Source organism: Gobius niger (assembly GCF_951799975.1).
Source record: "Gobius niger genome assembly, chromosome: 15".
NCBI lineage: Eukaryota > Metazoa > Chordata > Actinopteri > Gobiiformes > Gobiidae > Gobius > Gobius niger.
The window spans coordinates 8656757-8675225 of NC_136866.1; the positions used below are offsets into that span (position 1 = coordinate 8656757).

At 43.6% G+C, this 18469-nt stretch overlaps 1 protein-coding gene across 1 annotated transcript; it reads left to right on the plus strand.

The window, feature by feature from the left end:
- Positions 1 to 206: 206 nt before the first annotated feature.
- rps6kc1 (ribosomal protein S6 kinase polypeptide 1) lies at positions 207 to 14545 on the plus strand. Its single transcript, XM_079571647.1, has 16 exons — positions 207 to 386; positions 1079 to 1114; positions 1746 to 1866; positions 1965 to 2080; positions 2144 to 2237; positions 2309 to 2362; positions 2437 to 2856; positions 3011 to 3135; positions 3221 to 3319; positions 4388 to 4435; positions 4931 to 5063; positions 6330 to 7922; positions 8569 to 8658; positions 12377 to 12459; positions 13841 to 13936; positions 14213 to 14545. The coding sequence occupies exons 1-16, from the start codon at positions 246 to 248 to the stop codon at positions 14327 to 14329; spliced, it is 3366 nt and encodes a 1121-aa protein (XP_079427773.1). The 5' UTR covers positions 207 to 245; the 3' UTR covers positions 14330 to 14545.
- The last annotated feature ends 3924 nt before the right edge of the window (positions 14546 to 18469 follow it).

An 18469-nucleotide genomic window follows, 5' to 3' on the forward strand; every position in this document is an offset into this window, starting at 1 on the left:
AAACGTGGGGAAATAAAAGAAAACGAAAAACCCACGCAAAAAAAAAAAAACGTTAAGAAAAAAAAATAAAAAAAAATACATAAATAATTAAAAACATTAATTCATAAATAAATAAATACACAGATAAATATATAAAAAAAATATGTAAAGTGCATTTGCTTTCTTCCGTGACGTTTATTAGTTACATGGCCTTTCCTCCAGGGGGCGCTCGGACGTAAATCTCCTCCAGTTGTGGCTGTGAATGAATGTGCACAGCTAGCTTTGGAAATGTTGCCACTATCAGAATGATATCTCAGAGGGACAAAGGAGAATTGGCTCGTTTTTATACTGTCACGGACCCCAAAAAGCACAAGAAAGGCTACACGGTGTACAAAGTGACCGCAAGGGTACGTGTGTGTAAATATGTCTAATGCTACTGCCCTGGGGTTTTGTTGTTAGCATTAGCTGGATGTGTTGCTAATGATGATGCAAAGATTATTCATTTCTGTAAGATTCACGATTCTGTTGTTTTAGTGACGTTGGTTTGAGTAGATAAAGACGAGGTTATTACAGTAGAATAAGTCATATTGGTTGGTAACTCGTAAAGATGGGCGATTGTCATTGTGTGTCTAAACACCGATTCGCTTCGCTTACATTTTGTTGTTAAATAATCTGATGTCAGGATGTGAACACTGTCGCTACACTACGGGCTACGCGGTCGTGATGCCACTCTGTCATTTCCTTTTACTAAATGTCTATCACATCTGCTGTCACGTCAATGATTTGATCCAGTGGACTGGTTAAAAATATATTATAATTCAACGTCGAGATCTCATGACTGAAACCGAGAATACAATTTTCCAGCCACTTGCCACAAGTGCATCTAATCATTTGACCACTGACCACTGTGACTGTCCGGACAGGAAATGGGCTCAGCTGCTTGTATGTTGGTGATGTCTCCTACACACCCATGGCTTCCTTATAATGCATGCTTTGTCATAGTGAGAGGTTGTACTTGGACATACTCAGCCTTCGAGACAGAGGCGTAACCTGGAAGACTTAACTTTGGAACCAATAATATTTGTTTTTTTCAATCCAGATAATCTCAAGAAAGAATCCAGAAGATGTCCAAGAGGTAAGACATGCTTACTGCTGACCACACATTCATACAATGTAACAGTGTTTTGCGTAAAGGAGTTTTCTCCAGGCTGCTGAATGGATCCAGTAGATACAGTATGATGAGGCTGTAAAGCTGCACTTACTTCTGGGTTGTGATTTGCTCAAATATTTAGAAGAAAAACCTAAAATAGGGTGGATAATTTGTGCATTCTTTAATGAAGATTTAAGAATGGATGTCAAACACAAGTATTTAGAGTTTGTTTTAACTGTAGGGAATGCAGTCTAACGTGAAACCAGGGCTAATTTTTGAAGCATGATACCAATTACTGTTGGGATGGTACATACCTTCATAGCTCAGCGGTGTGGGAGTGGTTATACAAAGCTGTGTCCTACTTCTTTCTCTTGTGAACTGTCAAGGTTTATCATGAATGTGTATATTATTGTAATAAGTGCATTTTGGCATTGTACATAGACTGAAGACCTGATGTTTTCAGTACAGTTACAGTAAGTAAGTCAGGAGTGGCTACAGTGAATGTAACTACAGTCCAGTGAAAGCAGTTGCACCGCGAGTGGCATTCATGCAAAGTATTGAATGCATTTATTGTGCATCAGTATTGTTAAATAATCAGAATTGTGTTTTCTTCCAGATAACAGTTTGGAAACGATATAGTGATTTCCGTAAGCTTCACCAAAACCTGTGGCAGCTGCACAAGAATGTTTGCAGCCAGTCTGAGCTGTTTCCTCCATTTGCCAAAGCAAAAGTGTTTGGTAATGTTTAAATCCTCTACTCAGACTCTTTATGTATGCAGTTATGTTGTTATTGTACATCCAGATCACTATATTGGTACACCTTTGTGTTTTCGCAGGTCGTTTTGATGATACAGTGATTGAGGAGCGAAGACAATGCTCAGAGGATTTGTTGCAATTTTCTGCTAATATCCCTGTTCTCTACAACAGTCTGCACATTCAGGAATTCTTCAAGGTCTGTAAACCGGAATAACACATTGTTTCAAGGACCTGCATGGCTAACACTTTCTCTCCTCAGGGAGGTGACGTCCATGATGGCTCAGAGCTAATTGGACCTGCAGAACCATTGTCTGACTTTCTCGCAGACACTTTGTCAGACTGCAGCTCTGATGGTAGGTCTGTGCTCTATACCCTTTATTCTTTAAATGTTGTCTGAGTGTTTAATTTCTCTGCTGATTTACAGTTCAAAGGGACCTTAGTGGCGCAGAGGATTTGACTCTCACATCTGATTATGGAGGTATAGTTTAAAGCAAAATTGAAAGCAAAAATACGTCACGTTTGTAGTTTACTGACTCTATTTCCGGTTCTTAGGTCCATCTAGTGACAGTGATCTGACTTCCCTTGCTGTGGATACAGACTCTTTAGCAGAGATTGATGATGGCATGGCCTCAGGTCGTACTTCCCCAAATCTACCACAAGGGGGAGCCATTAACATTAGCAGCAGTTGTAGTCCTCGATTGCCCTCCTTGCATGACCGCCGAACCCCTTCTCCTGCCCCTGTACCCGCATCTTCTGCCCCTAACCTAGAGGCCTGGGCTCCTAAGGCTCCGCTCTTTTCAGGAAGTTTGAAACTGACAAACAGTGGTAACTCGAAAGAAGTCAAGTCTGATTATCTGGACAAAGCCAGTGGGCTCATCTCTTTGGCTGTGAAGAAGGAGAAAGAGCAGGATTACCAGGCTGCGTTTTCTTACTATCGGAGTGGAGTGGACCTGCTTCTGCAAGGGGTCCAAGGTGAGCTGTTAATCCGAGGTCACCCACTACTATAACCGCAGCATATTGATCGGATCTAATAATATTATATCAGAAAGGCTATAAAACTGTATTTCTCAGTTCTAATAATCTTATTTGCTTCATTACTTAATGATGGGCTGTTTTACTCCTGCAGGTGAACCAAGTGCTACGCGGCGTGAGGCAGTGAAGAAGAAGACTGCAGAGTATCTTATGCGTGCTGAACAAATCTCCTGTCAGCATCTGAAAAGCAACATGGGTCAAGGATCAACGCAAACTGTGGTAAGTGGTGCACTTTACTTCCTCTTTGTCAGCCTGATGTGCACTGAACAAAAAAAATCTATATTTTTTTGACAACTTGTTTTAGGCTATGGCAGCACAGTGTTGCCCATCGTCAAGCAGAGAAATGCTGCATCCTTCATCAGAAGAACTGAGAGTCTACAGAGTGTTGGGCATTATAGATAAGGTCAGTATGCAGTGTACCACATACTCTAAAGGTCAGATCACAGCAGAAGGCGCTTATCCATCTGAAGTATTACTTCCTCTGTGTCCTGTCATTCTCTGGCCATGCCTTTAATTCAAGCTATAAAAGTAGATTTTGTGGATCCCATTATAAATGATGAGTGTGTTTAGAGTAAGTCATGATGATCACAAGGTCAGTTTAGGTTGCCGGTCTCCTCAACCAGCTGCCAACAAAGCAACTTCACCACTCAGCCATGAAATGACTTGGCATCAGCTCAGAAAGAGCCACACAACATTGAGTCAATGATGCTCATCCTATACACTCACGCACCCCAAGGAAAATGTTGATACAACCCTGGCATGTGTTCACGGGCAGTGGTTGTCATCATGTCAGATCATTTACACAACAAAAACCAAACAACTCAAATGTATTTTTCCCCCCCTCTTTTTTCCCCAATCATTCTGTCTTTGCACTTTTAATAGGGACGAGGGGACAGATGGAGAGAAGTCCTCACCCTACTGCTCCCCTGTCCTCCCTTCCCTGATGTTTGTGTCTTAATTATATTAGCGCCTGGCTAGCACCGCCACTCTGTTTACTCACAGCTCCATTCATATCCATTTAGCCTGCACCTGTTTGGTCCCAGTCGGGGTCACACTGAGACTGTGCACCTCACACCAACACACAGCAGCTCGTCTGCATATGCTCGCACAGTTCCAGTGAGTGAGGAGGGAGGGATAGAGATGTCAGAGAAATGCTGGCCTGTACGGGGAGGGATTAAAGAAAAAAACACTTTGCTTTTTCTTATAATTGCAGTGTTGTAAATGAACCTTTACCTTTTTAATATTACAATTTGGGCAATTCTTTATTTCTGGCTGCCTGGTTCCCTGCCCAGTAGTATTTTTCTTACCACTGCTCTTTTTTCTAGTATAATTTAGACCCCCACATTTATCTTGCAGTGACCCTTTTATGGGTCTTGACCTGATGGTTGAAAAACAGTGCTTTGAGGGACACCCCCACTACATCATCTCAGTAAGTCCATACATGGCAATTAATGGCACTCCTCTATTACAGGTTCTTCTGGTCATGGACAAGCGAACACAGGAGACGTTCATTTTGAAGGTAAGTTTGGTGCGTGTGCGTCCACTGTAGATGCTCGCGTGCCAGGCGCCCCTCTGTGTGAGCGCTGTAATTGATTCTAATGGGCCTCTCCCTGTCAGCTCCCCTGCTCTCAGGTGTGAGACGTGTGCCAGATGCCAACGCGCAGCGCGGCACAGATGACTACACCGCCATATGCACACATACATGCTCAGGACACACTCTTCAATGTGAACTTTACGTGTAGCGCTGATAGATTTGTGTGGCGCATTTAAAGTCACGCGCTGTATGTGGCCTGATGAATCCAGTGACTTTGGGATGCCATGGGGCAAAGCTGGCACTTGGTTAATGTTAGCTTTCTCCTTTGCCCCTTTCACACTTATTCTTAACACAACCTGCAGCACTCCCCTCTGCACACTGTATGCCCGTTATATTTAGGGTATCTTTACTTTACCACTTTGTCCTTCTGCGTCCTTACTTTTGGTTAATTGTGCCGTCTGTCTGTCTCCGCTCCAACAGGGACTAAGAAGAAGCAGTGACTGTGGGAGGCCTAAACGGAACATAATGCCTCACTCTCTGCCACACATGGTGCAGCTCAAAAAGTTCATTGTTTCTGAAGATACAGTTTTCCTTCTGCTGCAGTACGCTGAAGGTAAATATTATTGTCTTCTCTCTTAAGAAACAGAGCTGTTGGATTAATCGGAAAGGAAAGGGCACCAAGCACATATTCCCAAATCTATAAGCATCGAAATAGCGGCAAAAAGGTTCCGGAAAAGCAACTGTAACACAAAAAGAAGTGACAAAAACATAACTAAAAATGTATAAAAAGGCCACAAATCGATCATATTTTTGTGTCATTTTCATTGCTATTGTTGTATTTTCATCATTGTTTTTGTCGCTATTTTGGCACTTTTTTCAAGAAGCTTTAAGAAAAGTAAAGCCAAACTGGAGTAAAATGTGCTCAGCTCAGGTGGAGGTTAAGAGGTTAAAAAAAGGTCCTGTTTGTTACTTTAAGCTGCGGGTAAATCACATTGGGTGGATTTTAACATTGTTGTTGCATTAAAGTAGATCTGGCTATTAGAAATAATTACTAACCCATGCTGTTTCGTTTTTTTTAATGCACTTATCAGTTTTTGCAAATGAACCCTTCACTTTATCCTTCGCTTGTATTGTTCCTAATATTCCGCCCTTGCTCCTCGCAGATGTGTGATAGCAATAGTCGCGAGTCTCAGGTCATTATTTGGAAAACCAGGTGGCGCCAGGCTTCATTAGCTGCGCCGACACCTGGGCCTCCATATATCCCACTTACTCTTAGACTGTGTGTGGCGCGTGTGTGCGTAGGTGAGCGAGTGCGTACTATTTGTTATGCCCTATGACCTGTTCAATCTGCTGGACCCCACAGCCGCCGTGTCGTCGTATCAGTGGACAGTGCTCAATATTATAAGGGCTATTACAATTTACCTGATCGTGTTAGAAAAGACAGAGCGGTTCTTAATTGCCGCGATACAAACGCTGGCACTGTCCCCATCCCCGTAGCTTTTTTTGCTTTTTTCGTTTTAACAGTTTATCAAGGACAGAGTGAGGCATTGACCCGAGTGACATTGGACAAAACAAGTGAATAGTTTCACTTTCAAAGCCATCAAGTCGTCCTGCTATCTTCATCATCATCATTGTGGACTCGCTATCCATTCTCATCACACACAACAGATGCTAGTCTCCAATGGCCCTGTCCTACAGCTGTGGGTGTATAAGTGTGGCCATGTTTCCGTGCAGAATGTCAAGATGAATTCCTGTACATTTCACTTTAAACATTTGACCTTTTGTACTACGCTGTATTTGTGTGTGTGTGTTTTAAAGGATATTCAAATTATCTTATGCTTCTTTTGCAGTGACAATTGTCTGTGTTTTCTGTCGACAGGTGGGAAGTTGTGGTCCCATGTTGGAAAATACTTGCGCACCTCCAGCCCAGAAGAAAGTTTTGACATTCCTTTCATCCAGAAAAGCCACATAACCGCCGTTCACTCGCCGCAACATGCTTTAGCGCAGGTGGGGGAAGCTAGCGCTGACTCGGGGACGATTGCAAGACTGCTTAAAGAAGGGGAGACTATCTTTACGTGCACTCTTAAAAGTGTCTTCCCACCGAGGGTCATGGCGCTAACAGGAGCCCAGTCGGATTCTGCTGCTACTTCTGACGATGAGTGCAAGGCCACATCAGAGGATGAGGTCACCAACAGTTATCTCGCTCTCTGCATTGAGTATGAACAAGAAAAAATCGAAGTTGAAGCACTGGAGGAGGAGCGGAGCGAGCAGGAGATGTTATCACTGGAGGTGCCCAATGCCACTACTTCCTCCCGCAGCCGCTCACTGCTCAGTAATGACAGTCTGTCTTCTCCAATCAGCTCTCAGGAACTGGGCTTCTTCACTGAGTCGTCCGACAGGAGTGGACTCACACAGGACGCTGAGGGACAGGACCATAGTGATGTGTTTAGCCCCCTGCCCTCTCCTGCCGTGCCTCTGTCCCTAGACCAGTCCAAGCACACACCCATGGAGTTTTTCCGCATTGACAGTAAAGACAGTGGCAGTGAGGTGCCCTTTGTGGAGATGGGAGAGTCGCATGTCTGTCACAAGCAGCTGGCCCTGTTCTCCACCTCAGACCTGGCCACAGAGGAGCTTCCAGAGCTGGCTCAGGAAGTCAAGCCTCGCTCAGAGCTGTGGGGCCTGGAGGGCAGTGATAAAGACTCCCATGAGTCCATCCCTGTCATCTCCTTTAAAGAGGCCATAGTGCAGGATGAGGGCCAGCCCCCGGACCTGCTGGTCAACCTGCCTTTGGTGACAGGAGCTGTGGACTGTTTACAGGAAGACACAGACACCTCTGGAGTCTTTGTGGGTTTGGAGGCCACAGTTTCTCCTCAGAAGTCCATTCAGCCTGATGTTTTACAGCGTCACAGCCAACCGGAGGAAGAGGAGGAGCTTTTGTCGTTTTGCACAGCTTCTGCCACTGGGGACACCAGTGCCACATCATCCTCTCCCTTCATGTCTTTATGGGACAACTTCAACTTGGCCTATGGAGAAGAGGCCTCAGAGAAAGTAGTGCTGGAAGGTTCAAGCCAAAATGATCAGCCTGACTCTAATCTTTCTGTCACTGACTCTTTTGGAGACAAGCTAGAGTCTCTTCCATTAAACTCGGACTGTCCTGATGCTGGGAGTGCCAGTGTGAGCTCAGTGCCCACTAGGACTGACACAGAAGTGTCTGAGGCCACAGAGAGTCTCCTGGGGCCAGAGGAGAGCTCTCTTAGGGTGGAGGAGACGGGCGGCTCTGACTTTGATAAACAAGTGTCTCGGCTGTTTGCTGAGTTGGATGAGCTGTCTTTCGCAGCCTCCAAAGCTCGAATCCCAGAGGAGTTTGTGAAGTGCTGGGCCTCTGAGCTGGTCACAGCTCTGGACTCTTTGCACCAGGAGGGCATTATCTGTGGAGACCTGAACCCCAACAACATCCTCCTCGATCGCCAAGGTGGGACAAATTCTATTTTATTAGAACATTGTGAAGAAAAGGGCCGTGTGTTATTCTTACAGCAGTAATACTGTGTACATGCTGTTTCCCATTGCACAAAACTAATTACCCCTAATAGCGAAGTCTAAAAGCAGGATGTGCACAAGCAAAGTGCATTTAACTTCTCTCAGTCTCTCATTCAGTCTCTTGTCAAAAATATAAGCTCGTCTTTACCAGAGAAAAGTGTTTTAGCGAGAGGTCACTGTATCCTCCTCCGTTTTCTTTTGCGCATCTACAATCATCTCACTCCGCCTCGTTATCAACAAGCGTCTAATTCTCTGAGTGGCTGTTTTCCTCTCTGCTGGTGATTATTGTTCTAAAGGGCCCATCACCGATGTAGTGTGGTGCATCAGTCTGGCTAGCCCAGGCTAATGGCCACAGTTACCTAATGACACCATTAGTTCTAATGATAGCGTTAACGGGTAGCAGCTAAACAGGAGTAATCGACGGGGCTGTGAGCTAGAAAAGCAATGTAGAGAGACCGAAAGGATCTGAGTAAGGAAGTGCTGTGAGCGGCATGTGCTGCAGACTTTACTAAAGTCAAAGTAACTCCTGAACACAAACTTCACTTTTACATTTCATCTAAAGATCTGATCCCTCTCTTTAGGTCATATTCAGCTGACGTACTTCTGCAGCTGGACTGATGTGGAAGAGTCAAGTGACAAGGAGGCTGTGGCCAATATGTACTGTGCACCAGGTGAGACATCAGACACATGTGCGGGTCTAATGCTGGTAAACAAGCGAAGGCATTTGTGAGTAGAGGTTTGTTCCATTTCTTAAGATTCTCTAAAGATCTTTTTGTTCTGTGTGTGTGCAAATGTTGCTTTGTTCAAACAGTATTTTAAAGCAATGTGAGTCACTTCTAGTACAGATAGAACTATTTGGGTTGAAATTCCTGTGTTTGCCCATAGAGAGTGCTGTTGCACAACAATGTGCAGGTATCATAACCCTTTGTGTTGCCTGATGTCTCCTTGTGGCTGCTGGAGTCTGAGCTCTGGCTCTACTTCGCTCTCCAGTATGTGAGCGTAGGTGGATGTGGATATTTGTATGTTAAATCTAATGTAGACACATGTGTTTCTGTTTTTTCATATGTCCTAACTCCTAACATGTTGAGACCAGTACTTGGAAACCCGCACAATGGCCCTTACTTCAATTCACTCTCCCACTCACTCGTGTAAAGCCACTCTCTCGCGTTCATCCTCTTCACTGAGCCAAAAAGGTCGCTTCAGATTTAAATCCTCCTTGTGTCTCGAATGTATGCCACCGATGTAATAAATCTGAAAGCAACAAATGCTCCATCTAATATCCAAAGTGTGCCTGTTATTACCGTAGGAGCTGTGTTTAAAAGCTCCTAATGGAAGCAGACACAGGTAGAAGCATAGTCTTAGCTGTCGGCAGCAGATGAGACGCTTCTATAAAGTATAGGCCACCAGCACAATATGCCATCAACGCAATAATTTAAATAATATTTTTACTAAAATGTTACATTTCAGTACGCTGTCAAAGATGAGATTTAGGGAAACTAACCAGCAGTTTTTCCAACAATACAATTATTGTTGGAATGTTATTGTAATAATTATGGTTTCATTTGACAATAATAAAAGCTCTTTGACCAAACGAAAGTAATTTAAACTGTATTAAGTGTTATTTTACAGAGTGGACTTGAGTGTAATATTTGATTGTGCTGCCTGGATAAGAGCACAGTGTGTACCTACTGCCTCCCCTCAGTCCAGATGTGAGGTCCTGTTAGTTAAACGATGGTTAATCCCCTGTGGCTCTAATGAAATACCCTCAGTCCCCAGTAGGGGGTGTGTAAAGCTTTTGTTCAACATAAGTTCAAATTTATAGTTTTTGGATGACCCTTTTTTATTCAGAGCTTTTTTTTCATATATGTTTTTGTCTGCACTGAAGAGGCTGATGTCTTTGATAGCAGTTCTAGCACTGGGCCTCAGATCCCCTATAGAAGTGCCTGTATGTGCTGTGCATTATGTGCTGGATGTATGTGCCTCGATCATGCACTCTAACGTCTGTCCTGCCCTTGTTTTGTGTGGCTGTTTATCCAGACAGGGTCAGCTCCAGTGATGGCTTCATTCCTGATGACAGATTTATGACTGTTTGCCAGAAAACTAGCAGGGGGTCTGCACTGACCGTATGTGCGTGTGGAGTGTGCGTAAGACGGGGAGAAACATGTTTTTAAACACACAATAACAGGAGTGGCTCTGGAAAATGTGTTATTTATTCTGATGTGCTTTTTGCTTTCTCACACTTTTATCACAGATAAACATCAGATGGTTTCTGCTTTATTGAGTAAACAAAAACAAACGTTTGAATCTGTAAAACTCACAAAAATCAGTTTAACTGGAAAAAAAATGACTACAATACAATCATGTAAATTTGGTTATACAGGTGCGTTAAAAAGTGCATTCATTTCTGTTATTCAACTCAAACTGAAAGTAATATACGATAGATTCATCACATACAGAGTGAGACATGTATAGCCTCTGTTTGTTATAATTTTGATTATTATGGCTCAGCTTGTAAAAAACGCAAATTAAAAAATATCAGAAAATTACAATATTTTGAAAATGGACTGTAAGCCATAACAAACACAGGATTGACATATGTCACTTTGCATGTCATGAGTCTATGTCATATATTAGTTTCAGATTTTAAGTTGAATTACAGAAATAAATGAACTTTTGGATGCTATTCTAATTTTCCGGGTTTCAACTGTATTTTATGCAGAGTGCTCATCTCAGCTGTAAATTGTTATATTTGTTGTCATTAGATTGTGAATAATACATTTGGTTATGGCAAATTTAATCTCTCTAGTTTACACATGGAACTAAATTATTTTAAGACAAATGAATATCAGAGAACAAAGTCTTCTTCTTTTTCCTGCCTGTGTGCACTTAACTTCCTCTGAGAACAATAACTGTGGCTTCAGGTTTTAGGGAAGTGTGTCTAAGAGGAGAAGAGAGAAAGTTCCTTATCGTGCCCAGAGGAGTGGACATGAGCTGTTGTTAAGATTCACAGGTAGAGAAGGAAGTCTGTGGTTCAGGCTAAAAGAACAAGAGTGGCATTGTGTTCCCCTGCTGAATTTCCTCAGCAGAACAACAGTGGCAGATCGAGGTGTGTAACAGCAGGGTCTGAGTGACCCGTGGCCTGTGGACTTGGTTAATTCCTTGTCGCCCTCCTCGTGCTTCCTCCCCCTGTGCCGTGCATTGCTCTGACAGAGTGGTAAGCGAAGCCAGCTCTCTGCGCTGCTCTCTCCCCGCAGCTCCTCAGACATTAATCCATTGTGATGACATCGACCTTGCTCTGAGACGTGCACGCTTATGTGTGCGTCCAGTATCCTCCCCTGCAGCCCATAACCAACGCAGGTATCACTAGTCCGTTCAATGACGATCTCCTCTCCTTGGCTGTCAAAACACGGCAGCCGGGGAGCCCTGAAGAGCCGCTGTTCAGTTGGCTGTATGTGTGTGTTTAGTCCCAGCATCGCCCCACTCTAACCTTGGCTGAAAGAGAGCCGCACAGGCCCACGGAGTTCCCAGGAGCCGAAAGAAGACGAGGCAGGGCGTCTCTTGTGCGGCCCCAGCTGAGGAGCCCGGCTGTGACCCTGGGCGCCTCTGGGTGACCGCCCCACTCCCCTTTAGAGAGAGTAAGACTGAGAGGGAGGAGGACATCTGGTGTCCAGTGGTTGAGCTGGGCATCATTACAATAGGATTTGTGGCTTATTATTTACTGTAGATTTGAAGCGGTTTTGCATATAATGGATTTATTACTTTTTTTTTGTGCAAACAGAGATCGCAAACCCATGTACTTTTTGTGCCAGTCCCCAAACAAGTCACATTAGGAGAGACTTTCTTTGGAGAATATGTTCCAAAGCCATATGCAAATGCTCAGACCCAGATGTTTGCTGTGATGACTGCATAAAAGGGAAATATAGAAAAAAATAATTTGATAAAAGAGATAATGTGTTTGTATGTCTTCGTGAATTCATTAATTTTAATAATAAATAAAGATAAGAAAAAATGAAACTAAGCCACCAGTTAAATAGTTTCTTATTAATTATGGTAAAAGACAGCTGCATATCAGGGATTCTCATATTGTTTACCCGTGTTACTGCTTTGTATTTCTTGGAGGGTTCTGTGTGCGCGATGGAGGTCAGGTCATGCAGATGGTGTGAAGTTGCGGCACAGACGGTTTCCTCAATTTAACAGTTTTTATTATGCAAATCATCCTTTCACGAGACTCACGTGGGTTTGTGTGTGTGTGTGTCTGTGTGACAGAGAGAGTCTCAATAATAAGATTGTCTTACTTTTATGTGAGATCATTCATAAGAAAAAGCATGTCATGTTTGCGAGTGTTGGTGCAGATCGTGTACACTGATACCGCTGTCTTTGCTGTTCCAGAGGTTGGCGGTATCAGCGAGGAGACTCCGGCTTGTGATTGGTGGAGTTTGGGGGCCATCCTTTTTGAACTTCTCACAGGAATGGTGAGTAAAAAGTTGAATGAATAAACATTTTGGTTAGCGTTTGCTGCTAAGGTGTTGAGGGATATCTCTGCTGCTTTATAACGGTGCCAGGTAGTGTGTGATTTTCAGATTTATCGTGCCGTTGTAGCGGCGTCTATGTGTGTGTGTGAAAGGGGTTCGTCTTGGCTGCTGTTTCTTACTCTGGTTCTCGGGGAGTGCCAGGGGTGTTGGTGTGACTTTCTCCCCCAGCCTGAGCTCCATCTGCTGGGCCAGGGGGTCACCCCTCGCGGGTCTCTCTGCTGGCTCTTGGAGCAGCTCTGGGCTCTCAGCGCACGCCAACCTCAGGAAAGGCGTGGACAGCGGTGACCAGCGGGGCAGCCCTCCAGACGCTTCAACTTCACTCAGCCACAATCAAGGACTGTCTTCTTGATGGGGCTTCGCAAGAGCCCTTTACCTTTTGTTTAGAATTCAACAGTTGGATCTGCAGCTGCCATAAATGTGCTTTAAATAATTATACCTCACTCCTGTCTTGAAGGGCACGCACAATAGCACACACCTGGCGCAGTCTGCCTCTTTATTTCTCATTGTATATTACATTTGAATACACTGTAGCTGATTGCCAGTGGGCATATCCACATATCAGGCATCAGTACTTCCCATCAATGGCCCAGACAAGAGCAGGGGGGGTGTTAGGTTAGTGTTTTTACATTCAATAAAACACACCCAGTTACCTGGAATAAAACCTCAGTGACACAGATGTCTCCTTTGATGATTATGTCTGGGTACAGCCCTGGCAGGGAAACACACACACAGCGGCACTCACGGCGCCTCTTGATCCTTGCCGGATAAGATCTTGCCTGGAGCAGTCTTGACTAAAGCTAGGACGCCAGCCAGAAGTCCTGCAGCACGTATCAGGAGGGAGACGCGGAGCGGGGCAGCGCACTAGAAAACAAACACTTTCCTGCTTTCTCATTTAGCTGCAGCACACATCCCTGAGCGAGCTGAAGGATGCGGCAGATAGATACGTGCAGCAATTACGCCCATTACAGTCAATTACTTCCACAATAGAGCTTCAGACTGTGGTGAAAATGACATTATGGGTCTTAAAGCTCATTCTGGTGATTTTAAAAGGCAGTTTGACCTGACCAGTAAACTTTGCCCTGTGTAAACAAGGAACAAAATAATTGCACAGTGCTTTTCCACGTGACCATTTCAGATTCTTTGCGTACTGAGAAAGCAGTCAGCTGACGGCTTTGTTACCGTTCATGGCATCAGTGTTGTTACAGGTGCTTGGATCCTCCTATTTGTGCAGTCGTGAGGCTCACCCTTTGACTCGGCTCCCACACTGTTTGTCGGATTGCCTTTGTTTCCATTAATGGGCTGCTGTTTTGCTGTTTTTTAGTCTCTACTGAGGTGCCATCCTGCCGGCATCGGACGCCACACAGCGCTCAACATTCCCGAGTTTGTCTCAGAGGAAGCCAGATCTCTGCTGGAGCAGGTACAAGCCCGGCCGCTGGATCTAATGTACTAAAGATGTAGCGCTGCCTGCAATTAGCGAATCACGAAGGCAGCCATTACTAGTAACACTGTGTCCTCTGCAATAATGTTTCCATCGAGTTCTGTTATGTTTAAAAGCTGCTCATCTTTCTTCAAATCCACATTTTTCATTTTTTAACATATAAATTCAGAGGAAAGCACTCTGTACCTTTCGACAAGAATGGTAGACCTGCATCTTTCACTTCGATATGTCTGATGTTTGGTCTCTATTTTTCAGTTGCTTCAGTATAATCCCATGGAGAGACTGGGGGCTGGAGCTGGAGGAGCAGACGACATCAAATCCCATCCGTTTTTTTCCAAAGTGGACTGGACCACAACTGATGCAGCTACGTAAACGCCAGGATGCGTCTTTTTTTGTTTTGTTTTTTGGGCCGTTTTTGAAGAAGTTGCCGCATTTGTATTTTATTTTACAATTTAAATGCAGGGAATGTCTGTGCCTGTGCAATAATATATTTTCTACATCATTTCGTAGATTTTTATTTAATTTTTTCGTGGCATATTACGGCCATAAGGACGTGTCATAAGAACACCGTAATGTTGCTATAAGCGATGACATTTTCCATATTACTAGCGTATCATAATGTGTTGTCGGTCGTGATCGTATTCCTCCTATAGTTTTCATTGACATCACCTGGAGGGCAGCGACCATGGCGACGCGCTGTAAACATAACTGCAACAAGATATGTTTTTAGACACTTACAAACTCCAGATAATAAAACATGGAATAAACCACCGTGTTTTCCGGACTATAAGTCGCATTTTTTTCATAGTTTAGCTGGAGGTGTGACGTATACTCAGGTGCGACTTATATATCATAGTATATAATTTTACATGTATCTGCTACACTGAACCTAATGTCCCCTAAAAGAAAATCATATTCTACAGATTACAGCTGCAAGTAGTAAAATATGCAGCTGAAAACGGTAATCGAGCAGTAGAAAGAAGGTTTTGAGTGAGCGAGAAACTTGTGAGGGACTGGCGAAAAGCAGAGCCTACTGTTACTGCAATAGAGAAAACAAAAAAAAGCTAATCACGGGCTAAAAGCTAGATGGCCACTAGGCCACAGGCTAGAGGAAGGAGTTGGCAAGTGGGTGCTTGCGCAACGTGCTGCCGGGAGAGGCTTGTCAACAGTGCGCCAGGGTGGCTGGTGCGACTTATACTCCAGAACAACTTGTATGTTTTTTCCGTCTTCATTATGCATTTTTTGGCTGGTGCGACTTATACTCCGGAAAATACGGTACACATAAACTACATTCGGGACTGTCGGCGCTGTGTCCCGTTCCTTTGTTTTTCCAAAATAAGACAAAATGACAAGTGAGTGACTCTATGGCAGGCGCTAACTACGCTTGGCTAACACTATAGCTTTTTAGTAATTTTATGTGTCAACACTTAGGTCTTTCTGATAATATGAAAACAAAGCCCAGACATAAGAGTGAACCACGGTGCTTGCTAGTGTGTTAACCTCCAAGAATGTCACATGTAAACTGTCTATTCTTTAAAAATGGCATTAGGAACATTTCATCGACTCCATTTCAAGTGCCACTCACACCGATGGACACTATGCAAGCCGAACGAACACAAAGCCGTGTATGTAAGCCAGTAACTTATTGTGTATTGACAAGTACTTGTCTAGAGATAGAGAGATAGCTGTTTAATATATTGTGATTGCAGTTAGGGTCAGTGTATGTTTTTGTTTTTAAAAGCCAAGGATATGGACAGTGTGTTTGAAACCAGCCCTTTTTCAGATTTTTACGAGTGCATTCTCAGTAAGACTAAACTCTGTGCATGCAAAAATGTAATTGTGTATTGAATTCTGTCTATTATGAACTAACAATAATGTTATTATTGCAGGTGTGTGTTGCACTTCGATCACTATCACAGCTGTGTCTGCCATACATATCTCCTACCGATCTAATACGCCACAATTGTCTTAACTTAAACCATGACTGAAAAGCATTGTCATCATGCCACACTACAGTACGACAATTTTACAAAAACTTTCAAGAGTGCGACCGAGTGAGATTTCCATACTTATTTCTTTAAGATGCTTACTCATGTGCGTGGTGCCTGTCTGTATCATCTCTGGATGCACTGAGACCAATAAACCGACCTGAGAACTCAAAGCACTGCCTGGTCTGTTGATGGAACTGAAGATATGGGATGCTGGAGGTGGTCGTTGTCAGGTTTACCACCGGAAGCATCAATGATGGCTCGAGAAAGCTACTGTCACTTTCACTGTTTGTCACATTATCCGTTATATGAGCGGACACACACATGCGCTGAAGGTAGATGCTTAGCTGTGTACGGTTGAGCTTGAAAGAGAAAAAAATAACTGTTTTGGTCAGGACTGATGACACAAATATGCATACATAAGAGAAAAAAACGTATATACATTTTCTTAAGCGTCACAATATCATCCTGATTCATGTTACACTTAGCAGAACCATCAAAGCTCTGACTGAGGCTGGGAAAAGAAATAACACATTTCATAACGCAACAATGACCCTTTTGTTGCTGCACTGTGTCATCATCTGCATAGAAGTGGGTGGGAAAATGTAGCTGGCATGTTTCAGCATTGCTCTTCATTAAACATGGTCATATTTTCAGACTTTATGTGTACAAAAGCTGAGCTGAAATTGCACAAAAAAGCCACTTGCGGTGTAGCTTTGTTTTACACACAACAAGTCTTTTATTTTTTAAAAGTGAGGTAAAGTAAAATAAATGTTTAATGTGAACTTTGGCGCGGTATAGTCATTACTGAGGTGTCGCGTGTGCAGGTCAGGGGGGGGCGTACAGTTAGCAGTGCTGCTGTATCCTCTGGTGTTGGCCTCTTCGCTAAAGGAGTCATACATCTGAGTTGATTAGAGCTTGTCGTGAGACCTGTCTCATTACACACACTTTGAGGTTCAGAGGTTCAGACCGGAGCAGGGAGAACACTGTCAATCTTCCTCACAGTGGAGAAGGCGACACCTGCACGTGTGTTTTCACAAGCTATACTTCGTCTCACTTTAGGCATGTTCCTGGGCAGCTTTTATTTGGAGAAAAATGCTTTGCCTCATTTGGATCTGCCCCTTGTGGCTAAAGTTGGCATGCATTTCAACTTTCTGAAGGTTGACTTAATTTGCCAGGAACAAACCTCCACCTTAATTTCATGTCAATCACTCAAGATCTACTGTTGCTGCTTGTTTACCCAACTTAAGTGGTTCTTAACTTTTGAAGAAGTGCCATAGTTTGACCAAGCTAACCTGAAACATAAAAACACTTGATCAAATTTGTAAATTGTCAGGTGGTTGTCTTCTTGGTAAGCTTTGGATCAGCTCTGTGTCTTTGTACAGTTAAAAGTGTCTGTGCACCCTCAGCAATCTGGACAGAGGTTTGTTCTTAGAGTCAAGAGCTAAGGTGCCAGACTAAGAGGTATAAAAATAGCTTTGTCCTGCTGCAGTGACTGCTGAATAAGCGATAAATTGTTTCCTTTGTTTTTATATGAACCAAATGTATTGATCTCAATTACGGGATGGAATTCTAAACTTGTAACCTTTGTCTCTTGATTTTATTCGGGTCAATGGAGCCCTGAGAATTCTTTGTATGGTAAGTTTGAACCTTTAAAATACAGTGGTAGCTTCTAAGAACCACCAGGCCAAAATCAAATTGGGATTAACCCAGGTTAAAATCAAAAAGTCAATTGGAGTAATTCATATCTTAACTATGTGTAAACCACGTCTTCACCAGGATAAAAATGTATCACTCAGTCATAATAAAATTATCTTTAATAAAAAATAAAATAAAATATGGAATTGCAAACAAATCCTGAGCATCATCATGAGAAGTCCCATGAGTGGTACATGCACCGCAGTTTGAGAACCACTGCCCTTCTTTATAGAGTCTAATCATAAGGTGTTTGCTTTAGTTGTTTGTGTCATATCTCTGTGAATGTGCGCAGAGCCAAGGGGAAGTAACAGTCTGCTTCTAGGCGAGATTAGGAGGACATGCCAAGGACTCCCATGATGCACTGCACACACCCTTGAGGTTGAGCCCCCAAAGCATCACCCAACCCTAGAGGCTAAATTGACCTTTGAACTCCTCTCCAACTTCCTGGATCTCACTGTCTTCCCCCTCCCCGTCCTGCATGGCGCTGCTACGATCCGGTCTGACTATCGTTTTCACACGCTAGCACAAGTGAACAGCCAAATGCCCCCCACAACCTCGGCCTGCTGGTGGTCAGGGTTTGTTTTTGTTCTTTGACTTTCGTTCGCAGTGCCCTGCGAGGACTCGTTTAGCCCAGGGAGGGACACACTTGTGCCAAGCTGAAGAGTTTTGCTCACAGTCCTGGGGCGCCTTCTCCAGCCTCTGTCAGAGCCATGATGTCATAATGAGGAGACAATGCTGCTTTATTTCAGCCCTGCAACGCACAACACAACATCATTAGGCAAAACATAGGCAAGATGTTACTCAAATGTCTGTATCATGGCAGCGT

What these genes read in the sequence shown, in the direction of transcription:
- rps6kc1 (XM_079571647.1), top strand. Translation starts at nt 246, where the DNA reads ATGTGCACAGCTAGCTTTGGAAATGTTGCCACTATCAGAATGATATCT. An exon ending in GTCAGACTGCAGCTCTGATG is followed by an intron (nt 2,238 to 2,308) that starts GTAGGTCTGTGC and finishes GCTGATTTACAG; the next exon opens with TTCAAAGGGACCTTAGTGGC. An exon ending in TCTCACATCTGATTATGGAG is followed by an intron (nt 2,363 to 2,436) that starts GTATAGTTTAAA and finishes TCCGGTTCTTAG; the next exon opens with GTCCATCTAGTGACAGTGAT.